Here is a 25,242-nt window from a genome sequence, read left to right as displayed (position 1 = left end):
GATAGAGAGGGATAGCTCAAGTATCTTCTTTGTCACATTAGCTTCTCCTAAGCTCACTTAAATCAATATTTGAGAGACTGCATCAGAACAAATCCCCATTTGGTCCAATTCGGCTGTGTGTTAGACTTTCTCATGTAGTCATATAGGAATCTCTGTCAGGACTGTATGAAATTTTCCAAGGGTGTGTAGATTCTTTGTTTTTTTTACCCAAAGCAGATTTTCTGCTTGAATTATGATCAGTGGCATCAAAGAATGAATGTTTTGCCTCTTCAGATAAACATCTTTGTTGAATCACCATCTTATATTTCAATCATAGGTTGGGTCTACACTGCTTTGTGTCAGATATGAGCAGACAATTTTTCAAACATATGCTATGTCTACCTATACAGATACATTTTAAGATGAGCAGGTTTTGGTGTTGCCATAAGAAGCCAGCAACTAACACTAACCACTTGAAGAAACCACTGGGCTAAGCAGGGATCCTAATAATAAGGCACTGAGTTTCTGCCTTTTTCACAAAAGCAAGAAGGAGCTGCTTTCCAAACAGAAATATAGAACTTATCTAGCTGCTGATGGACTGTGGCAGCTATTTCCTAATGGTTTATTCAAATTCTTATTGTAATATGTTGTAAATGTATTAATCTAAATGGTCAATGCTCATTTATTTTTGGAGTCTGAGTTTGCGATGATCTTCTGAAGAAATCTTATACCACTGACATTTTAAATGGGATTGTAGTACGTTTCCTGAAATACTGTTTTTCATTTAGGCACTTTTTGTGACACAGATATCACATCAATCAGATAGGGCCCGGTTTGATGGGGCTATCAGCAACCTGGTCTAGTGGAAGGTGTCTCTACCCATGGCAGGACGCTTGGAACCACATGATGCTTTTGGTCCCTTCCAACCCAAACCATTCTGTGTTTTGACAATTCTTCATTTAGGCCAGTATCAAGACTGAATGGCTGCAGCTCACAGGTTTTGCTTGGGAAGGGAGGGAAGTGGGGCAGGCTGACTGCCACTTCACAAATCTAGTGAAAGAAAAACCTTAACAGAATAGGCTGTGCAGTATAAAGCTTATTCTTTCTTTAATCCTTAAGCTCAACTTTTACAGCTTTATTTAAAGAACTGGTAGAACAGTGCATGTAAACACAAGTATGTTGAGGATTGAAAAGCAAGAGAAAAAAATTGAAAATGAAGATCTATTCAATTACTGATGCTTTATTTGACTAGAAATGAAACAAATTATTTGTAACTAAAAAAAAAATCTGTCTTATCCCACGGTTTCCTCTCTTTTTCATATAAGAATGTGTCTGCCAGATACAGATGGCTTAGATTTAATTTTTGGAGCCTTCATGTTAGCATTTATCATGTAATGAAAAGACAAGGAACCCAACAAAGCAACAAAGCTTAGGGAGCATTTAAAGTTCTGAGACAGTCAAATAAAACAGCTGTTTGGTTCCTGTTTTCTTAAATGAATTTCCTCAGCTGTGCCCTATCAAATTAGCTTCTTGCATCATCAGATGTACTGACCATGTGCTACAGTTAAGAGTTACTGTGCTCATGTGCACTCAGTAACACATATATTTATTTATGTTTCTCCCCAGGAAATTAGACAGAAATATAGCAGCACTACTTTTTAACCATATTTTAAAAATAATCAGAGCAGAAACTGCTCAAAAGGCATTAAAAAGGGCTAGGTCCAAATGTTTTTGAGTGTTAGAAATTTCAGGACTGTCAATCACAACCATTACAAAATGAATTACCCTTTCAAATTCTGATTTCTTTTCAGAGAAATTTCATTTGGCCTTTCTGTTCAAGTTCTGAGGTTCATGCCTTCCAGATTTTCTGTTAAACAAAAAGGATTAGAAGTTTTTTTGCAGCATAGGCAAACTTCTTTGATATAATGGCATCATTCCATGAACCAGCTTGTAATATCAAACAATAAGATATTAAAGCCCAGGAACTACAAAAGCTTAAATACAGCAGTGTTATAGGCATCAGGCTTTGGGTTGTGACTTTCCCCTGGCATTCATGCCATGTCAAGCCTCTTTATGGTATTTGCATTGCATCCACAGGAATTTTGTTATAGGCAGCTACAGCCTATGCCCAGCCCTGAGGACAAAGCAGGGAACCTGAATTAGTAAAAGCAATCTCAGTAATAGTGGTCATCTTTCATAGTAACACCGAGGGCTAAAATCAAATAATATTTGCAACCATCCTATGTATAGGACTCAGAAGTGCTGGCATTGGTGCTGGAAACTTTTAAACCTGACCAAATTTCACGTAGCTGCTCCTTCAGTTACAGTGCTGCAAAAGGCTCTGTGTTTGGGCAGGGCTAATTTCACATGGAAGGACAGGATATCATGCCACAGCTATTTTAAAAGGTTGCTTGGAATTGCTGTCACTAATGACTAGGCTACTTCAAAATAATTTAAATAGATTTTAAAAAGAGAAAAGAGTCCTGTTTAAAGAGAAGTGCGTGTGAAGCTTGCATACCTGCAATAAATCTGAAGTCATCAGAAAATATTTGCTAAGATGTTCCCATTGGTATCAGAAGCCATTGTGTGCAGAATTGCAACAATGAAGTCACTTGTTTTCTTCTTCAGTGTGGATGTACTTCTTTAGGCGGCTTAGGGCTTGGAGGAAGAAATGGTGGTATTCCTTTTACTACAAACTGCAAAAGAAAATGCTGTTTTAGAGGTTTTGACAAGCCTGAAATGATACTTTATTTTTCCTCACCAATTTTCAGCTTCTCTGCTACAGTTCTGCATTCTTTATGCTTTGACCCTAGAAGCAGTATCTTGATTACACTTTGTAGGATATAACAGCTGAATTGATGCAAAGCTTAATTTATTCAAACCTAGCTCTCTCTCCTTTTCCACTCCTATTGCAGTGAGGCTATGATTTTGGATAAAATAGACTTTATAAACAGGAAAAACTGCAACACCAAGGTTAGCTTATTCTACTTCCTTTATAATCTGTCCCTGGAAGAGAAAAACAGCATCACTGTACATAAATGTTGAAGATGTGAGGCTGTAAACAAACACAGATTAAGTTTTCAAAAAGGGAAAACAATTCAGAGTGAAAATTGTGGGAGACATGAAAGATGAATTCTTAAAAGCACCTGGCTTACTGAAATGTGTATCTAATGAAGAAAATACTCCAGGAGAGCTGGAGTTTTGCAACTCCAAGAGAAGCAAAACCAAGATTTTGGTTCTCAATGCATACACACATAATTGATTTCTGATTAATCCATGTTGCTGCTACAATGTCAGAAGCTCCCAACTATTGTTTTGTTTTTTCATTGGGTGGGTGATTTTCCACAGGTGAATAACTGATGAATCAGAAATATTTACATCTTGGTATCTTTTTATTTCTGCATATTAAATTGATAGATTTATTATTTGGTGCAGCATAATAATAGATAAACAAATGATAAGCATATTTATTATTAAGTAAGTAATATATATAATAGAAATAATATAAATATAAAATATACAGTATATTGATGTGATGTGATAGATATGTTCTCATAACAGTATCTTAATACAACCTGAGATAATATTCTGACCTTAAATTTATTATATGACATATGAAAGAAGTAGGATAAAAACCATGCCTCTTATTAGATATCAAAATATTCTGGTCAAGTTTTAAATAGTATATAGGAAATTCAGGGTTAAAATTTACTTTAAGCCTGTACTTCAAATAGTAAACAAGATTTTTACTGATTTATTCCTACCAGTTTCTGTACTCTAGTCATAGAGTTATATCCTCAGTACTCCTCAACATATCTGGATTAAGCTGAAGGCCCTCAAAGATGGAATGGGAACTGCCTAATTTGTTTCCTGAATGAGAAATTGATTTTTTTTCCTTCCTTCTGAATAGGCAGTTGTCATGCTGAATTGTACTGAATGTCCCCACTAGCCAGATGGTGGGGAGGAGGGCCTATGATATGAGTTTCAACTCATTTTAAATTAAATCCTCCTCTGGTGCTTCTTGGCTTGTTGCAGATGCACAGAATGCAGCTGACGTTAGCTGCTGAATTATTGGGAGACAGAGGGGCACCTCAGGGCCCTTTTAACCTTCCCATTGGGACAGGCTGCTAGAATATACTCTCCCAATTTGTATGATATAGCTGTGGGGTTTGTCCCTCCCATACCACTCCTGTCTCTTTCAGCTGGGACTGTGTCCAACCTTTGGTGATGCATGAACTGAATATATGATCTATTATTTAGAGTCAGGCTACTAAACCTGGTGATGTTGCTGGGTAATATTTCAGCATCTATTTTCAAGGCAGACAGGAGCCTTCTGTGAAATGTGTGTTTGTTTTTTAATTCCCTTGTGCTGAAATTTGATATTCATTAGCGGTGGTATGGAACCACTCCTGAGCACTTGCTCCCACCTCCACTTTTTCCTAGCACAAGCTTGTATAGTTCAATAGGGAATGAGGTCAAAACAACCTTGTTAAATTTGGGTATTTTTTCTAAGTGTACTTTACTAAGTTTCTAAATTTTGTGTAATCTCTGTGTGCAATTTTTATTCCTGCCCCTGAAGTCCTATTGTTAACTTTGACTAAGAAAGCATCTGAATACAGATTTTGTCTTTCAGTTCACCAGTTGGGTCTATCTTAATGTTAGGGGTCTTTACAATAGAGCACGTATTTGCAATAGAAGCACGCTACATTAATTGCTTTTATTAGTAACCTTTACCAGCTTTATAAATGTGACCTCAGACCACTCTTTTTAAGACATAAGGGAAAAAAATTCCTCTGTATATTTGACTCAATTTACATGAAAGTTATAGTAATACTAAAAATAAAAAGATATATAGGATCTCCAGTAAAATAAAAGTTTGTAACTAATTCCTTCCAACCTGAAAAGCTGCCACATGCTTTCACTTGATAACATTTTTTGGCTCTGAGTCTGAATAAAATTTCACAGCCCAACATATTATGCTTAAGGATGTTATCAAACAAGCCATCATATTCTTGTCAGGAGCCAAAATCATATAACTATGTAAACATCTGTTTATTAACTGCCAGCTCCTCACTGAGAATTACCTTAGCCCTGTTTTGCTCTCACCCATGGTCTTGAAGAAGAATTTCCAAGAGAGTCTTGGCAAGCTTTCTTGTCTGTTTTATATGCAGCATTCCTGAAATTCTTGTCACATTAACCTTGAATCAATTCAAATGAAAGAACTTTGCTATTGCTGGGTTTTTTTTAGCTGTTTATAGTTTCATTGTTGAAATGTCTTCTTTCACCACAGACAGCTTGCTATAACAGAACTGAAATAATTTAGAAGTAAATGGGGTACTTTCTTTGCCATGTAATAAATTGCAGTAATACTTCAGAAAGACATAAACCTTTACTAGGGAAGAGTTTTCCACCTTCTGCTGTATTCAGGCCACAACATGATGGTAGCTGCAGCTGGCAATGCAGAGGAGTGGAGTCTTTGTCCTGTAGCAGACATTTGGCCTTCCTCAGCCAAGACTTCCAATAGTAACTTGCTTCACAGCATATTCCAATTATAGAGCACATGTTTCTTGGCTGTCTTTTATAGGCAATATGAAACTAGATCTTTACTTCACAAAATGTCTCTGGAAATGTGAAGCCTCCAGTAGATAGGATAGAGGCACTTGTGAGAGCTTCCACATTAGCAGTGAATCTTTTACTGGAGTAGTTGGCTTTGAAAACAGTCACTGAGGGGAAAACAGAAAGAGCTGAAGATCTCTGTGAGTCCTAAATAAAGGGAAGGGAAACCTGTCTGGAAAACCTGCAATTAATATTTTTAACTATTTCAAAATTGTGCAGGAAGAAAATAGCAGGTAAATATTGAATATGCGTGTGAGATGGAAGGTATTAAAGAAGAAAAGTATGCAAGATGAAATACAGGTTTGAGATAAGTTGAGTGCTATGGTAAGACAATGAGTTAACTTTGCCTGAAGGACAGATTAAACCTGATTTGCTCGAGTGCTCTGAGAATACATTCACAACAGTTCAAACTGATTAAAAGTTTTAGTCCTGTTACTGCTCTATACTCTCTTCCTCCACTAGTTTTGGGAGTACAGCAGTAGAGCCTTTTTTGAGGCAGGCTTTCTTCTTGGCTAGATAAGTCCTCTTGAGCTGCGTTTTCAAGAGAGGAAAATGTCAGGGCCAATGCAGAACTTGGCACCAGCACAAGGGCAATCACAGAAGCCTGATTTTATATCAACTTAAACTGCTGTTAAGGTGCTGCTTAAACTGTTTAAGGTGCTGCACCCCTTCTCTGCATGTAGAATATTGGTAGGGATGCTGGTTAGGGATGGGATGACACGGTTAAATTCAAGTGCTTTAAAAATCAGTGAAATATAATTTAAGACTCCCATAAACCAAAGTTCCTTAATTAGCATAATTGCACAGTGTCAAGACAGGACTGAGCCAAGCTAATTTGAAAATGTAGTTATGTTTCTTACATTTTAACATGCTCAGAATTATAAAATTAAATGAACACTTATTCCCTCTGGGAAAACTATATCATTTTTCTTTTAAATTTGAGCTGATTTTATACATACACACACACACGCATACAAAAAAAACCCCATTTGAACTTTAGGTGGGCTTGCCCCATGTTTTCCTCTGGAGAATTCAATTTGGAGATGAGGTGATTGCTTCTATCTGCTATCAGTTGAAAAGCATGGATAGAAAGGATGTAGAGATGAAATTTGCAACACAGGCTTTACAAATGACGTGCCATTTAAAGCATGTAAATGAGAATCTCCAATATTATCCCTCCTCTGTCCTGATTCCAGTCATACAAGAACTCTGCAGAGGACTGTAAAAGCCCTGGTGTGTTTTTGACTTCCAGATGAAAGACAACAAAAAATTTTATTAAATCAAATGGAAGTCTGTCTTACCAGAAATTAGTTTTTTGCTTCCATAAAAACTAATCTATGCTCAGTGTATTGAGGGCTGCTTAAGTTATACCTAAAGCAAAGCAAGCAAGCAGTGGAGAAGCCTGTTTTGACAGAAGGATCATAAATTAGCCCTTTCTGACCCAAACTGAAGTCCTATAGAGAGCTTTGTCCATATTCAAATATTAGCAGTGATATGGCTCAGAAAAACATCTCTTGCTATAATGTATAAATAAATTTATATGAGATTAACAAAATTTGTAATAGATTTCAGTAGCATTACTCAACACTGACAAACTTTAAACAAATGCATCTTGAGAAGGATACTGTAAAACAGTATTTTAAGAATCTGGAAGCTCACTTCAGAGCAACAAGTATTTCAAATGCTTCATGGTCTGAAATCTAACTTCAACAAAATTCTGTGTAATAAATCTCTAATCAGTGAACCATGCAGATATAGGTATTCTTGTTATGTTTAAAATACATTTTACTGCTTTTGGTAGTGCTGTAGTATGTGGGAGCCATTGAGATGAAGCTGAATTGATCAAGATCACAAAGACTAAACCAAACTTGAAGTTCAGCTTGCATATAAACAAAATGCAGGTTGGTTAAGGTCTATCTTTTTAATGCCATTAGAGTGAATTCTCCCTTTTTTGCTTCCAAGTACTTCTTGGAATGTAATGTATTTATTACTTTTAATTTTTCCAAGCTTTACAGAGGCCTTTAATTCTTCTGAAGAAATCGAAAGGCAGCTAAAACCAGCATCTGGGTTGCTTCTAGATTCATACAGAAGTTATGTATGCTTTTTTACAGCTGCCTGTTATAAAACCCAAGAAATAATCAAAACCTAGACAATCAGTTCTGTTTATCAAATCATTAGTTTTTACTCCTGAAAGCCTAAGGGAGAAGAGAATGTACTGAATGCACAAGTACCTATTCATGCACCCCATACTTGAAATGAATCAGTTCCCACATGAATTCAGGTGTGGGTCAGTTTGGGGTTGTGGGTCTGAAATAATCTAGTGGCTGCCTGTTGCTGACAGCCACTTACAGAAGGCAAAGTCTGACTTGGCCATGGATAAGAGGTAAATGATGAGAATTGCTTGGGGAAATGACAGGGAGGGGATGGGGGGGTGGTTGTGGTTGGCTGGCAGGAGCCCTTTTTTGTTGTTGCAGAACACTAAGAGAAGGAGGACGCCTGGGGCAGAGAGGACTGCTTAAGTTGCCATTGAACACTCATGAAACTCTGCTCTCCTGAATGTAAACCTATTTCCAGAAGGTTTACTTGTATTTATGAAGTATTTTCATGACTATGAACTAGAAAGAGAAAATGTTATCAAGCACCAGTGTTCATTCTTTCCCCCTCCAAACCTGTTAGTATTGCATATCCTTTCAGGTATTGCATATCTAATCAATATTGCATATCCAGTATCTTTTTTTAAAAGAGATTCTAACTGTAACATTTAAGGACTGTTTGTATACATTTTTTCTGGTTTGTATATGTATTTTCACTGGAATTATTCTGTTTGGGCTAGACATGTTTACTTACTAGAAATTCAGAGGAGAATTTCATTGCAAGGCTGTTTTTAAAGATTAAAATAAGTAAACCAAATATTATTGTAGTTTCTGAGTACAACTGGCTGATAGGTTACTGTAAACCAAGCCTTTTTTAATTTCAGACTTATCTCTACAATCATATTTTAATAATGTGCTTTGGTTTGCCAAATAATGCCTTTGCAAACACTTTAATGAGGCTTCCTGAAGATATTAAGGCTGTCCTAATACTCTTGTGAATTAAGCTCACAGGAAGGATGGGATTTTTGAAGAAACAACATTTACCAGCAGTTGTTAATAAAATACTTTGAGCATTTTTTATTAAACAGACACTGTTTGCGTGTGTGGAATACAGCAGATACTGTAATATCATTTTCAAGGATGGATATAGTCCATGTATAATGCTGAAGTGGCACTTCCCAGCTGCCTGGCAGCATCACAGGCTGTAATATTGGTAGATGTACATAATGTGAAAGAGATTAAGCCTCAAAGACAAAACTTTTTAGTTGTTGCTATAGAGTAGGACTTGCTTTTGACTTCTTTTCTTGTGAGATATGAGAACACAGAATGTTTCTTAGTATGCAGACTCTGCCACAGATATTTAGGTCTTAACTGTGAACAATCTAAGTAATGTTCAGGAACTCCCACTTTTCACAATGTAAAGAAGTCCACACGTTGTGGATGTAAACAGTATTAGGACCTACAGGTTTTGTTTTTTTTTCTCCATGAAATATTTACCTAAGTTTTTAATATTTAATGATAGCATATGATATTGAAAGCAAGACTTACCTGTTTTAACAAAGTAACTAAATGTTTTTCTTGTTGGGTGCATCACTTTTGTGTTGAAATTGTGGCATTATAACTGTGAGCGTGTCGTGAGTGGCGTGGAAGGGTTCTTAGTTTGCTTACATACAAATTAACAGAAGTGCTGTCTTGGAGGTCATTGCTACTTGTAGTGGGATACTTCATGGAGTAACCATGGAGATACTCAAGTAAAATAGCAAGTACATGAGGCAGATCAGAAATTATCTACTAGGTAATTCCAAACTATTAACCTGCCTGTTGTCATCTTAATTCCCTGAATGCAACTATCTGGAGACTAGTTTAGGTTAACACTTCTAACTCTTCTTACTTCTCAAAATATATTGTCAAATCTATATTACATTAGTACTCAAAGTTACCTTCAAAAGCTTCAGAAGAAGCAAGGATTCTCTTTAGCTTCAAGGTTCATGCTATTATGGTTTGTGAGATTCATTTGAAATGCTAAAATTCAGTTCTGTTAAATGTTGCTTATGAACTGACAAAGTCTGAGTTTGGTTTCTTCTGCTGCTTAAGAAAAACAAAGTCAAGGTGACAGGTTGTTAATCATGAGATGTCAATGCAAGTGCTTTTTTCAGACCATATTGTCACTGCTCCTTTAGAAATGTGGTGTAAAGCCTACAATTAGCATGTCTTCATTAGATTTTGACCTTGAAAGTTGAAAGTTATTTTGTTCTTACTGGTAGTGTACATCATACCTTAAATTAAAATGAATCTCAGTGGAAGTTACTTTTACTTAAAAACTTCCCCAGCAGAAGAGGTCAACATTGCAACTATAGTTTCAAATTATGAACATAACTGAGTTGATAAAGCATTTTCCCCCCTAGAATTCTACTAGTCGGAGGTTGAAGGTTCCATAATTGGTAGATAAAACCTACCTTTAAAATAGTTACCTGATGTGCTTCAAGATTTCTTTATTGAGTTGATTTTTTTTTCTGCTAACATTTACATTATATATTTTGCTAACATATGATAATGTGGTGGCGCAAAACCAACCAGGGCTGCCAGCCTAGTCTGGCTGTACTCTAACTCTAATAGGAGCTACCTAGGGCCTTAAGATGATTCTGGGGAAATTCTCATAAGGAAGGTGGTGGAGTCACCGTGTCTGGAAGTGTTCAGGAGGGGTCTTGATTTGGCACTGAGCGTTATGGTTTAGTGGTTTAGGGGTCTCAGTGGCAGTGCTGGGGCACAGTTGGACTGGATCATGTTAAAGGCCTTTCTTTTCCAGCCTTGATGATTCTGATTCTGCTCCGTGTGCGTGACCCCGGTTCACATGGGAGGGCAGCAGAGCAGCGCCCTGAGGCGAGCGGGAATGCCGGGGTTGTTTTCCCACGCCGGGAGGGCCGGGTTTGGCCGCCGGCGCTGGCGCCGGGCCCGAAGGCTCGGGCCGAGCCCCTCAGCGCGGCGCTCCCCGCTCCCCGCTCCCCGCGCCGGCCGCTCAACGCCGCCTCCGGATCCGCCTCCTCGCGGCACCGTGCGCTGCTGCCCGGGCAGGGGCGAGGTGGGCACCGGGCGGGCGCCTCCATGGCTCCCTGCAGTGGCTGGGCGCTCACACGCGTTCATTTTCAACCGCGGCGCGGCTCGGCTCCCGCAGCCCGCGCAGCTGCCCGGCGCTGCGGGTGAGGCCGCCCCGCCGTGCCCGGCACCGCGCGGCTGCCAGCGGGAGCGGGCGTGTGCGGGCTCCGCCTGCCCTTCCGCCGCGGCGCCCCGCCCCGTCCGCCGCCTCTGCCCGCGGAAGTGAGCGGAGCGGGGATGCGGCCGCGCCGCCCCGGCACGCCGAGGTGAGCGGTGCGGCCGAGCGCCGGGGCCGGGCGGGCGCCGCGCCGCAGCTGCCGCTGGCGGCTCCGGGCGCCGCCGCAGCCGCCTCCGCGCGCTGCCCCGCGGCCTGCGCTGCGCTGCGGGCGGGGCCGGGCGGCCGAGGGGCTGCGGGCGGGGGTCGCTTCGGGCAGGCAGCGCTTCCCTTCGCCGCTCCCCTGCCTCCCGCCTGGCGCCGAGGATGCGGGGTGCGGGCAGAGCGGGGAAGGGGGGTGACTTGGGGTGAGGGTTTATTTTTAGGAGCGAACGCCCCTCCCCGGGCGGGACGAGGCTGTTAGGCGCTGGTGGCGAGGGGGAAGCGGCGGCGCTGCTCCTCCGTGTTGCTGGAGCTGCTGGGCGCTAATCCTCATCCTCATCCGCGGTGGTCTCTGACAGCTCTGCGGGCTCCCTGGGTGTGCGTGTGCTGCTCTGCGCTGGGCAGCCTATACGGCTTTTTATTTTCTTTTTATTTTATTTTTTTTTAAATATTTTTTTCCTCTTTTAGCGTTGGTTTTTCTTGCAGATGTTGCTGCAGGTGGGGGCAAAGGGAGCACTGTGATTGCCTGGGATCTTGGGGCATTTCTCTCTTCACCTTTCTGCTCCCGCTCCAGCGCTGCTGTTGCTAAGACTTTTGTAACTATCGACTCAAGTACAATTTCGATGGAAAATGAAGGTAAAGGTCTCATCAGAGTCACTGACTTCATTGGAGCTAAGAGGATTTTTGCATGCAATTTGGTGACAACTCCTTCTGGTGCGTGTGTATGTTTTACCGTTCCAGGGGTTCGCAGGGTTGCTCTCGTGTGCTAATCTTGTGGTAGGGATTTTGATCTGCATTTCGAGGTTTAAGATTTGTAGCATCATCGTTTTTCTTTGTTTGTGGTGCTGCTTGTTGAACTAATTGTCAGACAGATTTTATTTTTTCTTCATATACAAAGTATCTATGGTGTGTTTTAGTGCTCCGTGTGTTTGGAATAGAAATATTTTATTTAGACAGAAGCTTCTTAGCATTAGTTGCTTGGCATTTGCTTCGATTATATCATTCTCTTAAATTTTTATTTCAGGGTGAGATTGAGAAGCATTAGTTTAATTTTTCTTTGAAATATTTTGTGTATTTATATGTTCTTGAAAATGACTCAAATTTGCTCTCTTGGACAGTATTTAATTAAAAAGTGATACTGAAGTTTTGAGTACTGAAAGAAGTTGCTCTATTATGCTTTTCCCTTCCTGTCTCGTTTGGAAATGACTTAAACTGCGGAATTATTTCAGTTTTCTACTGCTGGCCTTCAGTTTATGCTCTGGGAATCTTGAAAGCCCCTTTGCATTGTGACAGTGACTATGAACTTCATTAATTTGTTTTGTTTCATTTTGTTTGTTTCTCCTTCTGTTTGACTCTGTATGTTGGAAATCTCTGAAATTTCTTTCTATTACTATATGTATAAGAAGAGAACCATTGATACCCCTCCCCTTGTGTCATCTCTATTCTCTGAAAATGGGTGGGGGTTTAGGTGGCTTCTGGATTTGCTTTGCTACAGGTTGTTACATGACACGTTAGGTGCTCCTTTTTCCATCACCCCTGTCTGAAGAAAGGAGTGTTTTTTTAATTGTTTGACTTGAATGAAGAGCTGAATTGAGATTGAGGGGTAGACATATGCTATTCTTTATTATTGAATATTTTTCTGTTTTGAAATATGGTTGTTGTGGATGACTGGAAAGTTGTGGTAGTTGTGAAGTCCAGCCCATGTTGAAAACTCTGTATGTAGGTTGCTATCATCTAGCATTTCAGAACTTTCTTCTAACTTTAAAATCATATTAGAATATTTTAAATTCTACTGATCATGGCCTCCAGCTGGATATTTGTAAAGAAGAGCATGGACCTTCTTAGGTAGCAGGAATTTTGAAGTGCACAGAGCACCTCTAACAATATTGGCCTTCCTGTTTAGGGGCTGGATAGCTGACAGAAGTGGGGTCAGTGCCTTTGCATTGCAGTCGCTGTTGCAAGTAAAAGGGTTTTGAATGGGCAACGCCCAGGAGCAGGGGAGGAAAGCAGAGATAATACCACTGAATACAACTACAGTTAAGGGAAAAAAAGTATCTGTGTGCTGAAACCCATATGGCAGAAAGACTTATAATACCTTACAGTTCTGTTACCAAATAAATAGTGTATCATAGATTGAGTGTACAGTTGAGTTTTGTGTGATAGTGTGGCTCTGTTGTGTTCTTCCAAATGCACAAAGAGGGCATTTCTTATGGAATAAATTAAGTATGCATAACAATTAGTAATATTTGTATGATACAAATAATATTAAAAAAGCTTTGGGTAGGAGAAAATACTTTAGAATATGATCAGAGGCATATTTCAGAGGCAGAAATAAAGGCTGTGGTTTACTGAAGGCTTTCAAAATGGGGTAGGAGAAAATGATGTATGATAAAAAGACTGAAGTGATTCTCTGAACACATGCATTACTTCTTGTCCACTATTTCTGCTCCCATATCCCTCCATCTCATAATTGATTGAGTCTCCTGATGGGCATGGATATTTACTACTGTCTGTTTTGGTGTCCTTGGTATTTCTGAGCCCTTTTTCTATCAGTGTGACATTTTGAGGCAGCTAGACACCAAGAGCTTTCGTATTGGAACTTCTCAGCACTCTTGATGTTCCTTAATGTATTTTTTCCTGGCTACAGCTGAATAATCTTTGTAATCTTATATAACAAATATTGCATTTGGAATATTTTAAAGCTTTTTTTTCCCCCTCAAGTATGTGTTTGGAAAGTCTCTTAGGTTTGGATATCAAGCAAGAGATGGCAGATTGTGTTTTTTTTTTCCAAAAATATTCAAGATGGGGAAGTGATGAGATGGTTAGAAAAAGTGATGTTTTTTGGTGTTAATTCAGTACTCATAAGCAGTATAACATGTTTTTGTCCAGATTAATTAATGTTTTGTCTCAAGACTTTGTGGTTCCTTTTTCTTGTGTTGGGTTGATTGAACTTCCGCAAAAGTTCATGTTTCTCATAGTAATGGGGAAGAGAGAATTTCCCATCATAGGAAGATCATAAACCTGTGATTTAGAGGAATGATGTTTGTATTTCCATTTGGAAAGAGTGAATTTTGTGACTTCTTTCCATAAGAGGAGCTTTTTCTTAAACTGTAGGCAGTTAAGGAAATCTTGCATAGACAAAATGTAGTTTTGTAAATTTTGGATCTCTCCATTGATACCTCTGGGCCATTTAAAGTAATTTTTTTGTGATGTAGTCTTAATTTTTTTTCTTCGTATTATCAACGTCTTTTAGATTGTGATTTAGGCTGTTCGTTTAAGGATTTACCTTGTAGAAGTCTACCTTTTAGTAGAAAAATAACAGGTTTCATAGACTTTGAGCTTCTTTGAGGTCAGACCATGACCACAAATATGAATTTTTAAATAGGAATCCTGTTTTGTTTTCAAGGTCTTTAGGTAGGATTTATTTTCATATCATTAAGACCAGAATGGAAGAGGTCAAAGCAACATTTTCCTGCAAAAAAGATTTTCCCAAAACCTTTTGGGTTGGTACAAAAATTCAGACCAGGCTTGTTGCATGTAATAAAACATTCTGTGGTGGTTCAGAAATCCTCCTTAAGCCTTATTGTTTTGAGTCCTAGTTAATTTTAGCTAATCTTCAAAGATGATGGTTAACTTCAGCCTATGGTCCATTGTAATTTCAGGATAATTTTGATGATTAGATGCATAGGGATATGTAAGTGAAGACTGTTTTATTTCTTAGAAAAAGGTACTTCCTAAAATCCTGACAGATTAATAATTTTTGTTTGTTTTATGCTTGAAGCGCAGTTGAATTTCCTAGTGAGTTTCATGGGTGGTGGTTTTTGGTTACAGTGGGTTTTTTTAAATGACAAAAATGGATTTAGCTGCTAAGCTATCAAACTGAAGATCAGTGAACAGACTTTGGGTTTTGGGGGCAGTGAATGTTAGCACCCTGGGCTGGTACATCATGGATTAGGCAGCTGTAAGTACTAACAAAGGGGTGGAGCATGTGTACATGCAACAGCCGAGGGGGGAGGGATGCCTGCGGCAGCAGTGGCTTGAAAACAAATTGAATGGTTCCAGAGTGACATCATTAGTTCTTCATTTGGTAATATCCAAAATAATCAGATTGAAATTTGCAATGAAAAATGTCGGATCTTGTCAAAAGGACTTGGTGTTACCACAGCAGTTCAGGTTCCTTTTGGAATGTAGATGATTTCTTAACAAATTAGTAGGTGAAACAAGAAATTTGATATTGATTGATTAGAGTTTTTTTGCTATCTACAGCATGTAGAAAGCTAGAAACTAATACTTTACACTTATGTTGGCAGAAGCTCCATCTTTTGAACTTGGAGGTTAAGGTGAGAGAGGAGAATTTTTCTTTCTTTTTTAAAAGAAAAAGTGGAAGTTTTAGCTCAAGACCAATTCTATTCCTATATTTAAACACTACTTCAATTACTTAAATAACTGCTAATTTAATATATCTTAGAATCTAATATGCATTAGAAACATGTATTTCCTTTTTAAATGAGCAGAGTCATCTTTTAGTCTGTTTGGTTGATGGAGCATTAGATAGTTTTAGCCTTTTCTTTCCCCTTTTTTCCCAATGCAGTTAACTTGGAAATGTATAATAACCTATAAGTGATTTAACATGGTGTCATTTTGAGTTCAGATGTTGCAGAATGTATGTTTATCTATTTTAGTCCCTTTGTAACTTCTTTACTTGGAGAGTCTATGGTATAATCTCGTGGGTAAGGCAGGAGGAGCATTGCTGTAAGGAAAATGCAGACAAAATTCAACAAAAGAGAAGCAAACGTTTTTTTTTGTGAAGAATGACAAATGTGCAGGGATTTTGAGCATCTTGGTGTGCTCTTCTGTAGGACTGAATAAAAGGGTCTCCTTATAGTTGAAAAAAGATCCTGCTTCTGAGCTGTGTTCCTGTGCTAGTGGTGTGTTGACTGTCATGATTGTTGAGTTTGTCTGGCTTGCAGGCTTGGCAGAAGGTTAGTCCAGCCCTTCCTTCCCCTTGTCCTTGTTGGGCAGCTTTCTGTTGAGTTGGAAAATTGAATTGGTTCTTCTGGTATTGTTGAAAAAGGTGAGGGACAGAGGAGTGAGACCTGTTAGCTTGACTCAATTCCTGATGTAATCCTGGCTTCCATTCAGTATCAGTTCACTCACAGAGTATGGTGGAATTTTGCAAGAGTGGCATAAGTTAATAAATAGATTTTTAGTTGTGATTTGATCTGGTGAAAGAGTTCAGATGACACCTAATTGACATTGGGTGATAAAATTGACATTTGCAGTGTGGTTTGTAGAAGTTAGAAGGAATGATCAAGTTACAATGCAGAGAAGAGAGCGAAAATAAAATGCAGTAATCAAGGTATAAATTAGGAACAAGCATCTGTTTCTAGTTATTTGTTTTGTAAACATTCTGCTCCAAACAATTAGAAAGAACAAAATGGATAATGGGTTAGCAGATGCCATCTACAGAATCTTCTACAAAGGCTTTTAAAATATTTTTAAATAATGAATTTTCTACAGCACTTTTTTCTGCATGCATAATTCACCAAAAAAGAAGCATTGTGAATACAATGTTGCTGCTTTCTTGATAGTAATCATAAGAAAATGTATTATCGTAGTTAGAGTAATTATGCAGTGAGTTATGTTTGCATTTAAATTGACCCTGACACTAGCTTGGTCCTGAGAACTGTTGTCAACAGTAAATTCAGTAGTTTTTTACTTAGAAATTTATTTTGTTGCATTATGAAGAGAGTGCATAGGTGTCAAAGATATAATCAACTATGGGGTCTTGAAGCTTCATTGTTTTAAACAAATACTGAGAGAATATTGTATTGCTGTTTTTGTTCAATTCCAGTTTATGGCAAATAAATTCTGCATGCCATGGATACATTAGCAGCATATCACAGGGTGATAAAGTTCTTCATTTTAGTGTTTGCCATTCAAGTGCTATCCTTGATTCAGAGAAGCTCAGCACTTCAGAGTGTTATGAGATACAAGCAGGCTGTTGGAGAGCAGCCATATGATCTTATTTCTAAGCTTAAATGTTCTCTTCTAGAAAGTTAGTGACTCTGGCAAGATAAATGACTGATACTTAGACCCAAGGTTTTTTGGCCTTTAACTTCTAAAGGGCTTCCTGTGAATTAGGATTTAAGCTGAAGCAGGAGCTCTTTAGAGTCAAATGAGGTATGGCCAGCAGGGTTCTCTTCCTTGGTTGGTGAGTTTCTGAGCTGATAAGCTTTGCTTTCATCAAGGCACTAGCATTGATTTAATCATTTTAGTATGTTCTTAGGATTGTTTATATTTTTGTTCTTCTGATTAATAAGTAATGACAAATGTAAGAAATGTCCAAGCAGACTTTAGCAGCGTTCAAGGAGTTTTTTTGAGCAGGAAGACTGAAAACTCAGTATTTTGGCCAGCCAACTATAGATAGGTCTGATGTGTTTGTCAATGGCTTCGTGGAAAAGCTGATGCCATCTCCAGACTTTCAACAATGAGGCTTTAAACCCATTATAGTATATCCTCCAGAGTATGCATAGATGCTCTCAGAGTATGCATAGATGCTCTAGATAGCAAATCTTTTGTAGAAATGAAGTAGAAAATGTGTTTGGCATTCTTAAGTTTCCCCTGTATTTTACATTAAATAAACTAAAGAAAGATAAAGTGGTATTGGAGGTTTAGCTGGATATTTTTTGCCATTACTTTGACAGTCAACAGCCCTGCAGTCAGGTTAAGATATGATTATTTTTGTGAAATGTTTTCTCTAGCTAGAGGGTGGGCAGTTGTCACTCACAAGATTTGCAAAATAACCATACGGTGTATACTATGATTACAGCAAACTGCCCATCTTTACTCTTTGCTGGCAGCCTCAGTTTAACTAGATGCCCTACTTTGTTCTTTAAATTAAAGAAGACATGGGGAAACATCCTGAAAGTGTAAAATATATTCCAGTTGTGCAGACGTTTCTCAGAGAATGTTCTTGGAAAGTATTTTTAGGACTTGAAAATAGTTCTTGAGACTATTGTAGAGTTAATAAATTGCATGATAAATGGATCATCTTAGTCTTTATTACACTGCCTGAAGTAGATGGGGCTGGGGAAAGGTCACTTAAATATTTTATGACTTTTAAGGTAGGACAAATGTTGAGATTTAAAATGACCAGTGCCAGTATTTGATTTCTGTTTCTTATTTGATCAGAAAGGCCAAAGTTGTGTACCAAAGGGTATGGCTCTTCATTATGCTTGTATTTTGGCCATAGTGGAAGTCCTAAGCACTGCTGAAATGGTACTGGGATATGAGGCAGGGGTTTCTTCAGGCTTGCAGAGCAGTTTAGCAGGTTGTTCTCGTAATTTGGGTGTTTATATTTCTTTGGTTAATGGGTTGTGTCTTGCCCTTTTTCTAGAAAGTGTTATGAAATGATACACAATAGCAAGGGGCTGAAACTATGACCTCCCAGGATAAAATTACTCTACAAGGAGAACTCATTAATGCAAATTAGTGTTTTTCTTTCCTTCTGGGTTTTTTAGAGTCAGAACTTTTCTGTGTGAACTTCCTTTGATGTGGGGGCTCCTGGTAAATGTTTTAACTAAAATACTGTTGAAGAGGAACAAATTTTTTTTTGACTGTTGGAATACAGGATTGCTGCAGCTATTTCCCCACAAGTGAAAAATCATCCCACTTTTCCAGAGGAGTACATTCAAAAAAAGACAGTAACTTCAAAGCCTTCAAAATGTATTTCTTTTTTTGAGCAAACAGTGCCTGGTAGAAAACAAAGAGGCTCATTAGTTTGCAGACTTCAATCTTTTGTGGGGTGGGAAGGGACAGCTCTTTGTGGTGACAAGCAAAGTGCTCGTTTTGCAAATTGGTTGTGGGTGTTTGTGTTGAATAAGTGTTGGCCATTCTTGTTCTAAAAGCCTTATTTCCCGCAGAGGTATGTGTCAGGGTTTAATGCCCTCTGACTAGGTTATTTTAGATAACTCGCATAAAGAGGGTGCAACAACGAATATTAGGGCAACAAAGCTGGTGAAGGTCTGAAGCGCAAGTCAGACCTTCAGCAGGTGAGGAAGCAGCTGAGGGAGCTGGGGTTTAGTCTGGAGAAAAGGAGGAGGAGGAGGGGAGACCTTATTGCCCTCTAGAACTGCCCAAAAGGACGGTGTAGCCAGGTGTGGGGTGGTCTCTTCTCTCAGGCAGCTCAGGACAGGACAAGAGGACATATCCTCAAGTTATGCCTGAGGGAGGTTTAGCTTGGTCATTAGGAGGAATTTCTCCACAGAAAGGGTGATTAGACACTGGAATGGACTGTCCAAGGGAGATGGTGGAGTCACTGTCCTCTGGAGGTGTTTAAGGAATGATTAGGCATGGCACTCAGTGCCATCATCTAGTCACCATGGTGGTATTTGGTCGTAGGTTGTGCCCTCATCTCAGAGGTCTTTTCCAGCCTAACTGATTCTGTGATATCAAATGTGTGTGTTTGAAGATACTTGATGTTATGTGGGTTTTCTGATTCTTTAGCAGGACACATGCATATTATGTTTTCAGTGTATTTTATAAGTACAGTTTATAATTAGCAAAATGCAGACATTTCAATTCACAGTTCAATCACAATACCAATGTAATTCCCATTACCTGTCTCTAGAATATTTGCACCATTGTCATGCTGGGCATCCCTCATCACCAAAAAGGATCATGTGGGTTGAGACCCCATATGGTGCTCTTGAAATTTTGTCAGTGGTTTAGTGTATGTGGTCACTAAGCAGCGTGAGCCTGACCAGCATGGGGGGGATGCAAACTCAGACATTAGCATTCTTTTGATGAAACTGGGGAGAAACATTCACACCACCAGTTGATCCACTCAGCTGACTGAGGTGTTTATCCAAAGCAAAGGCCACCCTCCTGTCCTGCAGTTAGAGGTCAAGTCAGCCTCTTTGCAACAGCAGTGGTTTGTCACACCCTGTGTTATTTCCTGAGCTTCGTGGGTGCTTCACCTCGCTCATCTGCTACAAGCCTTCTGTTACAGGGCTTTGTGGTCAGTCAGTGTACTTGAATATTTATGCTATCTAAATTTACAGGAGTTTGAGGCTCATTTGAGAAGTTGCTAGTCAATCACAATTGGTCTTCATGATTTAATCCCACGTAAGGTACAAACAACTGTGTCAGTGCAGTCTGTAAAGATAAAGCCTTTCTCAATATTACTTCCAATTTTATGCACATAATTAAAATATAGATAAATTAGTTCAAAAGCCTAGAATAAGACAATAAAAAACAGATTTTACTTAAGGTAAATTTGTAGCTTGACTGCATTTATAGTTTGTGAACTTGATTGCACTGGGTTTTATTTATTTTATTAAGTCTCTATTTGCCACACTCAGCTGCTTTTGCCTGCTTCTTCTGATAGCATAACTGGTTAATTTCTCTGGAGATTTAATTCCTGTTAAAATCTGGTGGAATCTCACAGATAAAATTGAATCATAGTCACAACCATGTTGGGTATTGATGGTTTCAGAATGGTCTGAGGGTTCTTTGTGTGCTCCTGTCTGCCTTACCTTCACTTCTGGAATCCTGCTATTGCTTCAGGGATTTGCTTCTGGCTGTACAGTTGGTCTAGGATTTACTGTAACTATTAAGTGTGCCTAATGCAGTTTTTTTGTGTGTGTGGCTTACTGTGTCTTGTCATCATTTGGGCATGGTTCTATGGCTGGGACTTGTATTGAGGTTCCAGAAGCACTTTGCCTTCTAAACAAAAAAGGGAGGGAAAGATGGCGTAAACATCTAGTGAGATAGGTATTTTTAAGGGCATTGTTAGCTAGTCACGCTGTGGAATCACAGTTGTGATGCTGAGCAATGATCTATTGAAATAGAGAACTTGCTTAAGATAAGATAGTTCTGCTTTAAAGAAGACTGTTAAAAATGTGCATTTCCAAAACCTCTAGCCACAGTGTCCAAATCACCAGTAGAGTATTTTGCAGTGATTCTTCATATCTGATGGAAGTGACAGAAAAAAAGGATTACTTCCATTCTGGGTAGTCTTCTCCTTAAAAATGCCTTTTGCAGCCAAGAGTCTTTGCCTAGTGGGGACTGTGTCCAAAGTCTGTGTGGATCCACAGGGAGAGTCAGACCTCTGTGCCCACTGACATGTAGGTGATCTCTGGTTCTGTGTGTTTTCAGGATTCCAGACAGTGCAGAAGAGGTAAGCACTTGGTATTTAAGTATCTTACTCTATGCATGGGTGTCTGTGTTGTCCCTGTGCATCTATTATCCATGCTCTGAATTGTACAGACTTGGAGAAGAACATGCTTGTTAGGATCTGAGCTTTTTAAAACTTTCAGTGTATATCACACACAGCTTGATCATCTAGAAAGTTCAGGAAATGAAAACTTGCATGTTTCAGTCTGGTGTTCAGTGAAATACCTTTTATTATGTTGAATGCTACTGTTTTTTTCAGTGTGGGGAAGGCAAATAAAAAGTGAAAACTAATTCTTATGGTGGGTGAGGAAGTCCTTTGTCTTTTGGGATCCCAGTAAAGAAAGGCATGAAAAGCAGGTGAACTACAAATAACTGGGAAAAGGCAATAGCAAAGTATAAAATCATATGCCTTTTCTGTTGCTGGAGATCCTGAGATGATACAGCTTTGGAAAGATCTCTGGTCAAGGCTTGGCACATTGTAGATCTTGTTTGCTCATTGTTCATTAGTACTGTTGAGGGGTTTTACAGTACAGAGTCATCCATCACTGATAGTAGTTGGGTCTGGAATCAGAGCTTTGAAGTGTCCCATGGACAAAGTGCGCTAATATCCTTGACTCATTAATAAAACTGCAGTTCCTGAGCAAGCTGTAGGTAATATTTCAAGTGGGAAAGACAGCATACTGTACACATACTTAAAATGAAATGCACATTGATTGGTTACTCATTGATTACGTGGACATTCATTAATTGTGCTATTGATTGGACACAGCATGACTCAGTAATGATCACACGGTATCCGTGATAATCACGTACCTGAATGTGGGTCACTGACTACTCACACAGTAATAATCTTACAGGCGGATCATTACAAACAAGTTGAAAGGTCTTTGTAGTACTTAAATTGACTTGAAAGGGGTTCAGTTTTACTGGATTGATGGGATAGATTCAGACAGATTTAGTGAGCTGTTCAGATGGACCTGAAGATTCAGAAGGAATATCAATGAATCAGAATTTTTTTCAGTACCTCAACTTAAATGTCATTGTTTTGTGAGCATCTAGGATTTTTTTCACTTTTGCTGTTCTCTATAGATTTGTTTCTCTACTATGTTTGTATTTCATACTTGTAGGTCAGTTGAGTAACTTCATATAATATTTGGAGACCCTTATGTTGGCTAATTAGCCAAAGTGTTTTGGTCACCAGTTTGTCTAAAAATAATTTTGCTGTGAGAATGTTCTAAATTTTTAGACCACTCTTGCTGAATGTGGGTTCTTCCATTTGCATTCTCTGAGCGAGAAGAGCTAAAATTCCCCTTAAAAATAATTGTGAAAATATACTGATGTCAGTGAGCCCATCTGATGGATAATGGACTTAGGGTGCTAAACTGAGAAAAGCAGTGGTAAAGGTAAGCAGTTGGTGCTTCATATTGGTCATGGTAGAAGGAAGTTAGGTAGGCTCTTGTAGCCTATGAGAAAGAAGAAACAGAAGCATGTTGCTGTTAACTAATTGACTAGATTTTTCTTCATAGAAAACAGAAGGGAACTCTGAATTTCTAGTAAATAAAGTCTTCCAGACAGATTTGTATTTATTCTGATAAACATTCTTTGGTCACAGTTCCATGGTCGTATGATTGATGCATATTTCTTAGCCTAGAAATGATGCTGTGTACTTTGGAAGTGGTCCAAGAAAAGCCCTTCCTGAGGCAGTTGTGTATTTTTGTTAGTTGGCATCCTGCTTTGTTCCTTGGTGGAATTAGCTGCAAGTGGGGAATGGAAAGCTGTAGACATAGAAGCTTCAGTGGTGATGTGTGCTGCCTATCCAATACCTGACATTGGCCAGTATAATTTCTTAGCCTGTATTTTCTTTATCCATAAAAAAACTTGGCCTGCAATGAAATACTGAACTATTTTAAGGTATAAACTGATGAATGTCAGAAAATTAATTGCAGCATAGGATGGAAAGAAATCTTGCTATATGTGGGTTTTCTCCTTTAGTACAGAGCACTGTGGTTCTGGGAATAGCTTCTATTGGATACGTTTAAAAGGTGGTGCGGAGGCCCAGATCTCTGGTGGGCAGCCGTGCAAAGGACTGTAGAGAGCACTTGCCAACAGAATAGAAAAAATAACTTTTCTAGTTTTGTGGAAGTAAAAGTAAAAGATGCATAGTAAAAGCAAAATAATTTGCTTGAATACAGTTACTGTGGTCCAGCAGATAGCAAGCACAGCTGTTTTTTGGACCTACACCAGCATCTGGTGATGTAACCCACTTTGTATTTTGTGAGAGGAACAGTGATTGATTTCTCATTAGCTAAGCAATTGAAATTTAATTTGTGACAGTGTTAGACATTTGAAGCTGTTGTTTTCTGAACTGTGAGTGTTCTATCTGCAAAGATTGTAGAGGGTTTTTGGAAATTAGATGAGGGTCCATGCAGGTTTATTGTACCATGTGTAATTTTGCTCTGGTAAAAGGAGCTGGTTATAAAAAGACTTTCTGAGCCTTTATCTTTCTGATTCTATATCAGATTTTCTCTGTAGATTTTTTTCCACCACATAAGTACAGCGTTCTTTGTAAAAGTGGGAGATAATGTGAATGAAATACATTCAATATGATTGGCTTTTTTGAGTTTGTTACAAAAAGTTGTCAAAATAAGCTTTGCTGTTACACTGTAGTTCTGTGATAATGAAGATTTATTTGGAAAACAAACCTGGTCTCTGAGAGAACCTTAACATTTCTATTTAAGGATATTTAAATTCTTAAAATCTTTTAAAAATGTTATTAGACTTCCTGAAACCCCAATTGATAATATTAGGGAAATGACCACTTATGTGTCCTTTTTTGGAGTTGTTGTTTATGTTTAGCAGTGATGTCAGTTGTTACAGGAAGAATGTTTTTTTCTCAGGGCTAAAATTTTAATGGCTGTCAGTTCATTTCTGCGTGCCCTTACATGAAAGGAAAAAGCATGGTTGCTCAGCATTTTTGTTGAGAATATGGAATCATCTTGGTCAAAGTCATATGTTTGTGGGCTTGTTTTGGAGCAGCACTTAGGTTTAATGTTTTTCTGCCTGATACTGATGTTTGGTAGCTACAATAGTACAGTACATGGCCAACAGTGTGTAATATAGAAAATTAAGATTGCCATACCTTTTCTAGGACATAAAGTGCTGGAATCTCTTAATGTGTTGTCATCTTTAGGTACTTGTATTTCAAGTGTCAGCACACATAGAGGAGTTATGTACAATAGAGTAATTATTTCCTAAAGCATAAACCCACCAGTTGAAATTCTGTGCAAGTATAATGTAAAAGCCATTTCTGTGGTCTGCATGTTTGTATGTTAGGTCTCTTCCAGTTAATGGTGGGCGGATGTGTGTGCAGCATGAAGTATTAATTGTGGGTGCAGTGAGACAGCAGGAAAAAGAGTATCACTTCAGCTTCTCATGTAAACAAAAATCAGAAACTCTGAAGTTTCATTAAATATCAAACTAGTGCTGACCTATGCAATCAATGTTGCTATTGCACTCTTCTGCAGTTCACAAAATTTTACCTTCCTAAAATTACAGACAACATTACTTTTTATAGTATTGATTTGAAGCTTTTGTACTGTAGTCAAGTTTTATGGCTTCACTTGCATCTCTACTCTTGTTTGAGTTTTTCTTACTGGTATTTCTCCTTTCTTTATACAAGAAAATGTAAATAGACCTACTTAGAGCACCTTCTTTAATGACTAGAAAGTAGGAGCAAGGAGTGAAATTTATCTGGAGCAACTTTCTGACTTAATGATAATGAGCTAAATGATTGAGGTTATTTTGCTGTTAGGATCTTTGCCATCACCGAACATGTTACAGAAATTAGTGTTCTTTTCTCACTTGCTTATCTAGTGTTTTATTATTGCAGGTGATAACTGCATGAAAATTAAGTTGAACTGTAGATTTTTTAAGTGCAATGTTTATTAAAAAATGCCTTTAAATGGT

General features: G+C 38.6%; 1 protein-coding gene across 4 annotated transcripts in view; it reads left to right on the top strand.

Moving 5' to 3' along the window:
* Positions 1 to 25,242, top strand: part of ATP2C1 (ATPase secretory pathway Ca2+ transporting 1) — a 62,110-nt gene that overhangs the window by 6,458 nt on the left and 30,410 nt on the right. Inside the window, exons 1-2 of one of the 4 annotated variants that reach the window (XM_021543346.2) lie at positions 10,967 to 11,047; positions 11,584 to 11,733. The exons of 1 other annotated variant lie outside the window; for it this stretch is intronic. In XM_021543346.2, coding sequence (XP_021399021.1) covers positions 11,728 to 11,733 — 6 coding nt within the window. In that variant the 5' untranslated portion in view covers positions 10,967 to 11,047; positions 11,584 to 11,727. 2 more of the 4 variants (XM_021543347.2, XM_021543348.3) reach the window with 2 other exon arrangements.

The sequence above is a fragment of the Lonchura striata genome, chromosome 1 (assembly GCF_046129695.1).
Source record: "Lonchura striata isolate bLonStr1 chromosome 1, bLonStr1.mat, whole genome shotgun sequence".
NCBI classification, from domain to species: domain Eukaryota; kingdom Metazoa; phylum Chordata; class Aves; order Passeriformes; family Estrildidae; genus Lonchura; species Lonchura striata.
The sequence above is the reverse complement of the archived record's forward strand: the minus strand, read 5'-3'. Positions and strand labels throughout refer to the sequence as shown.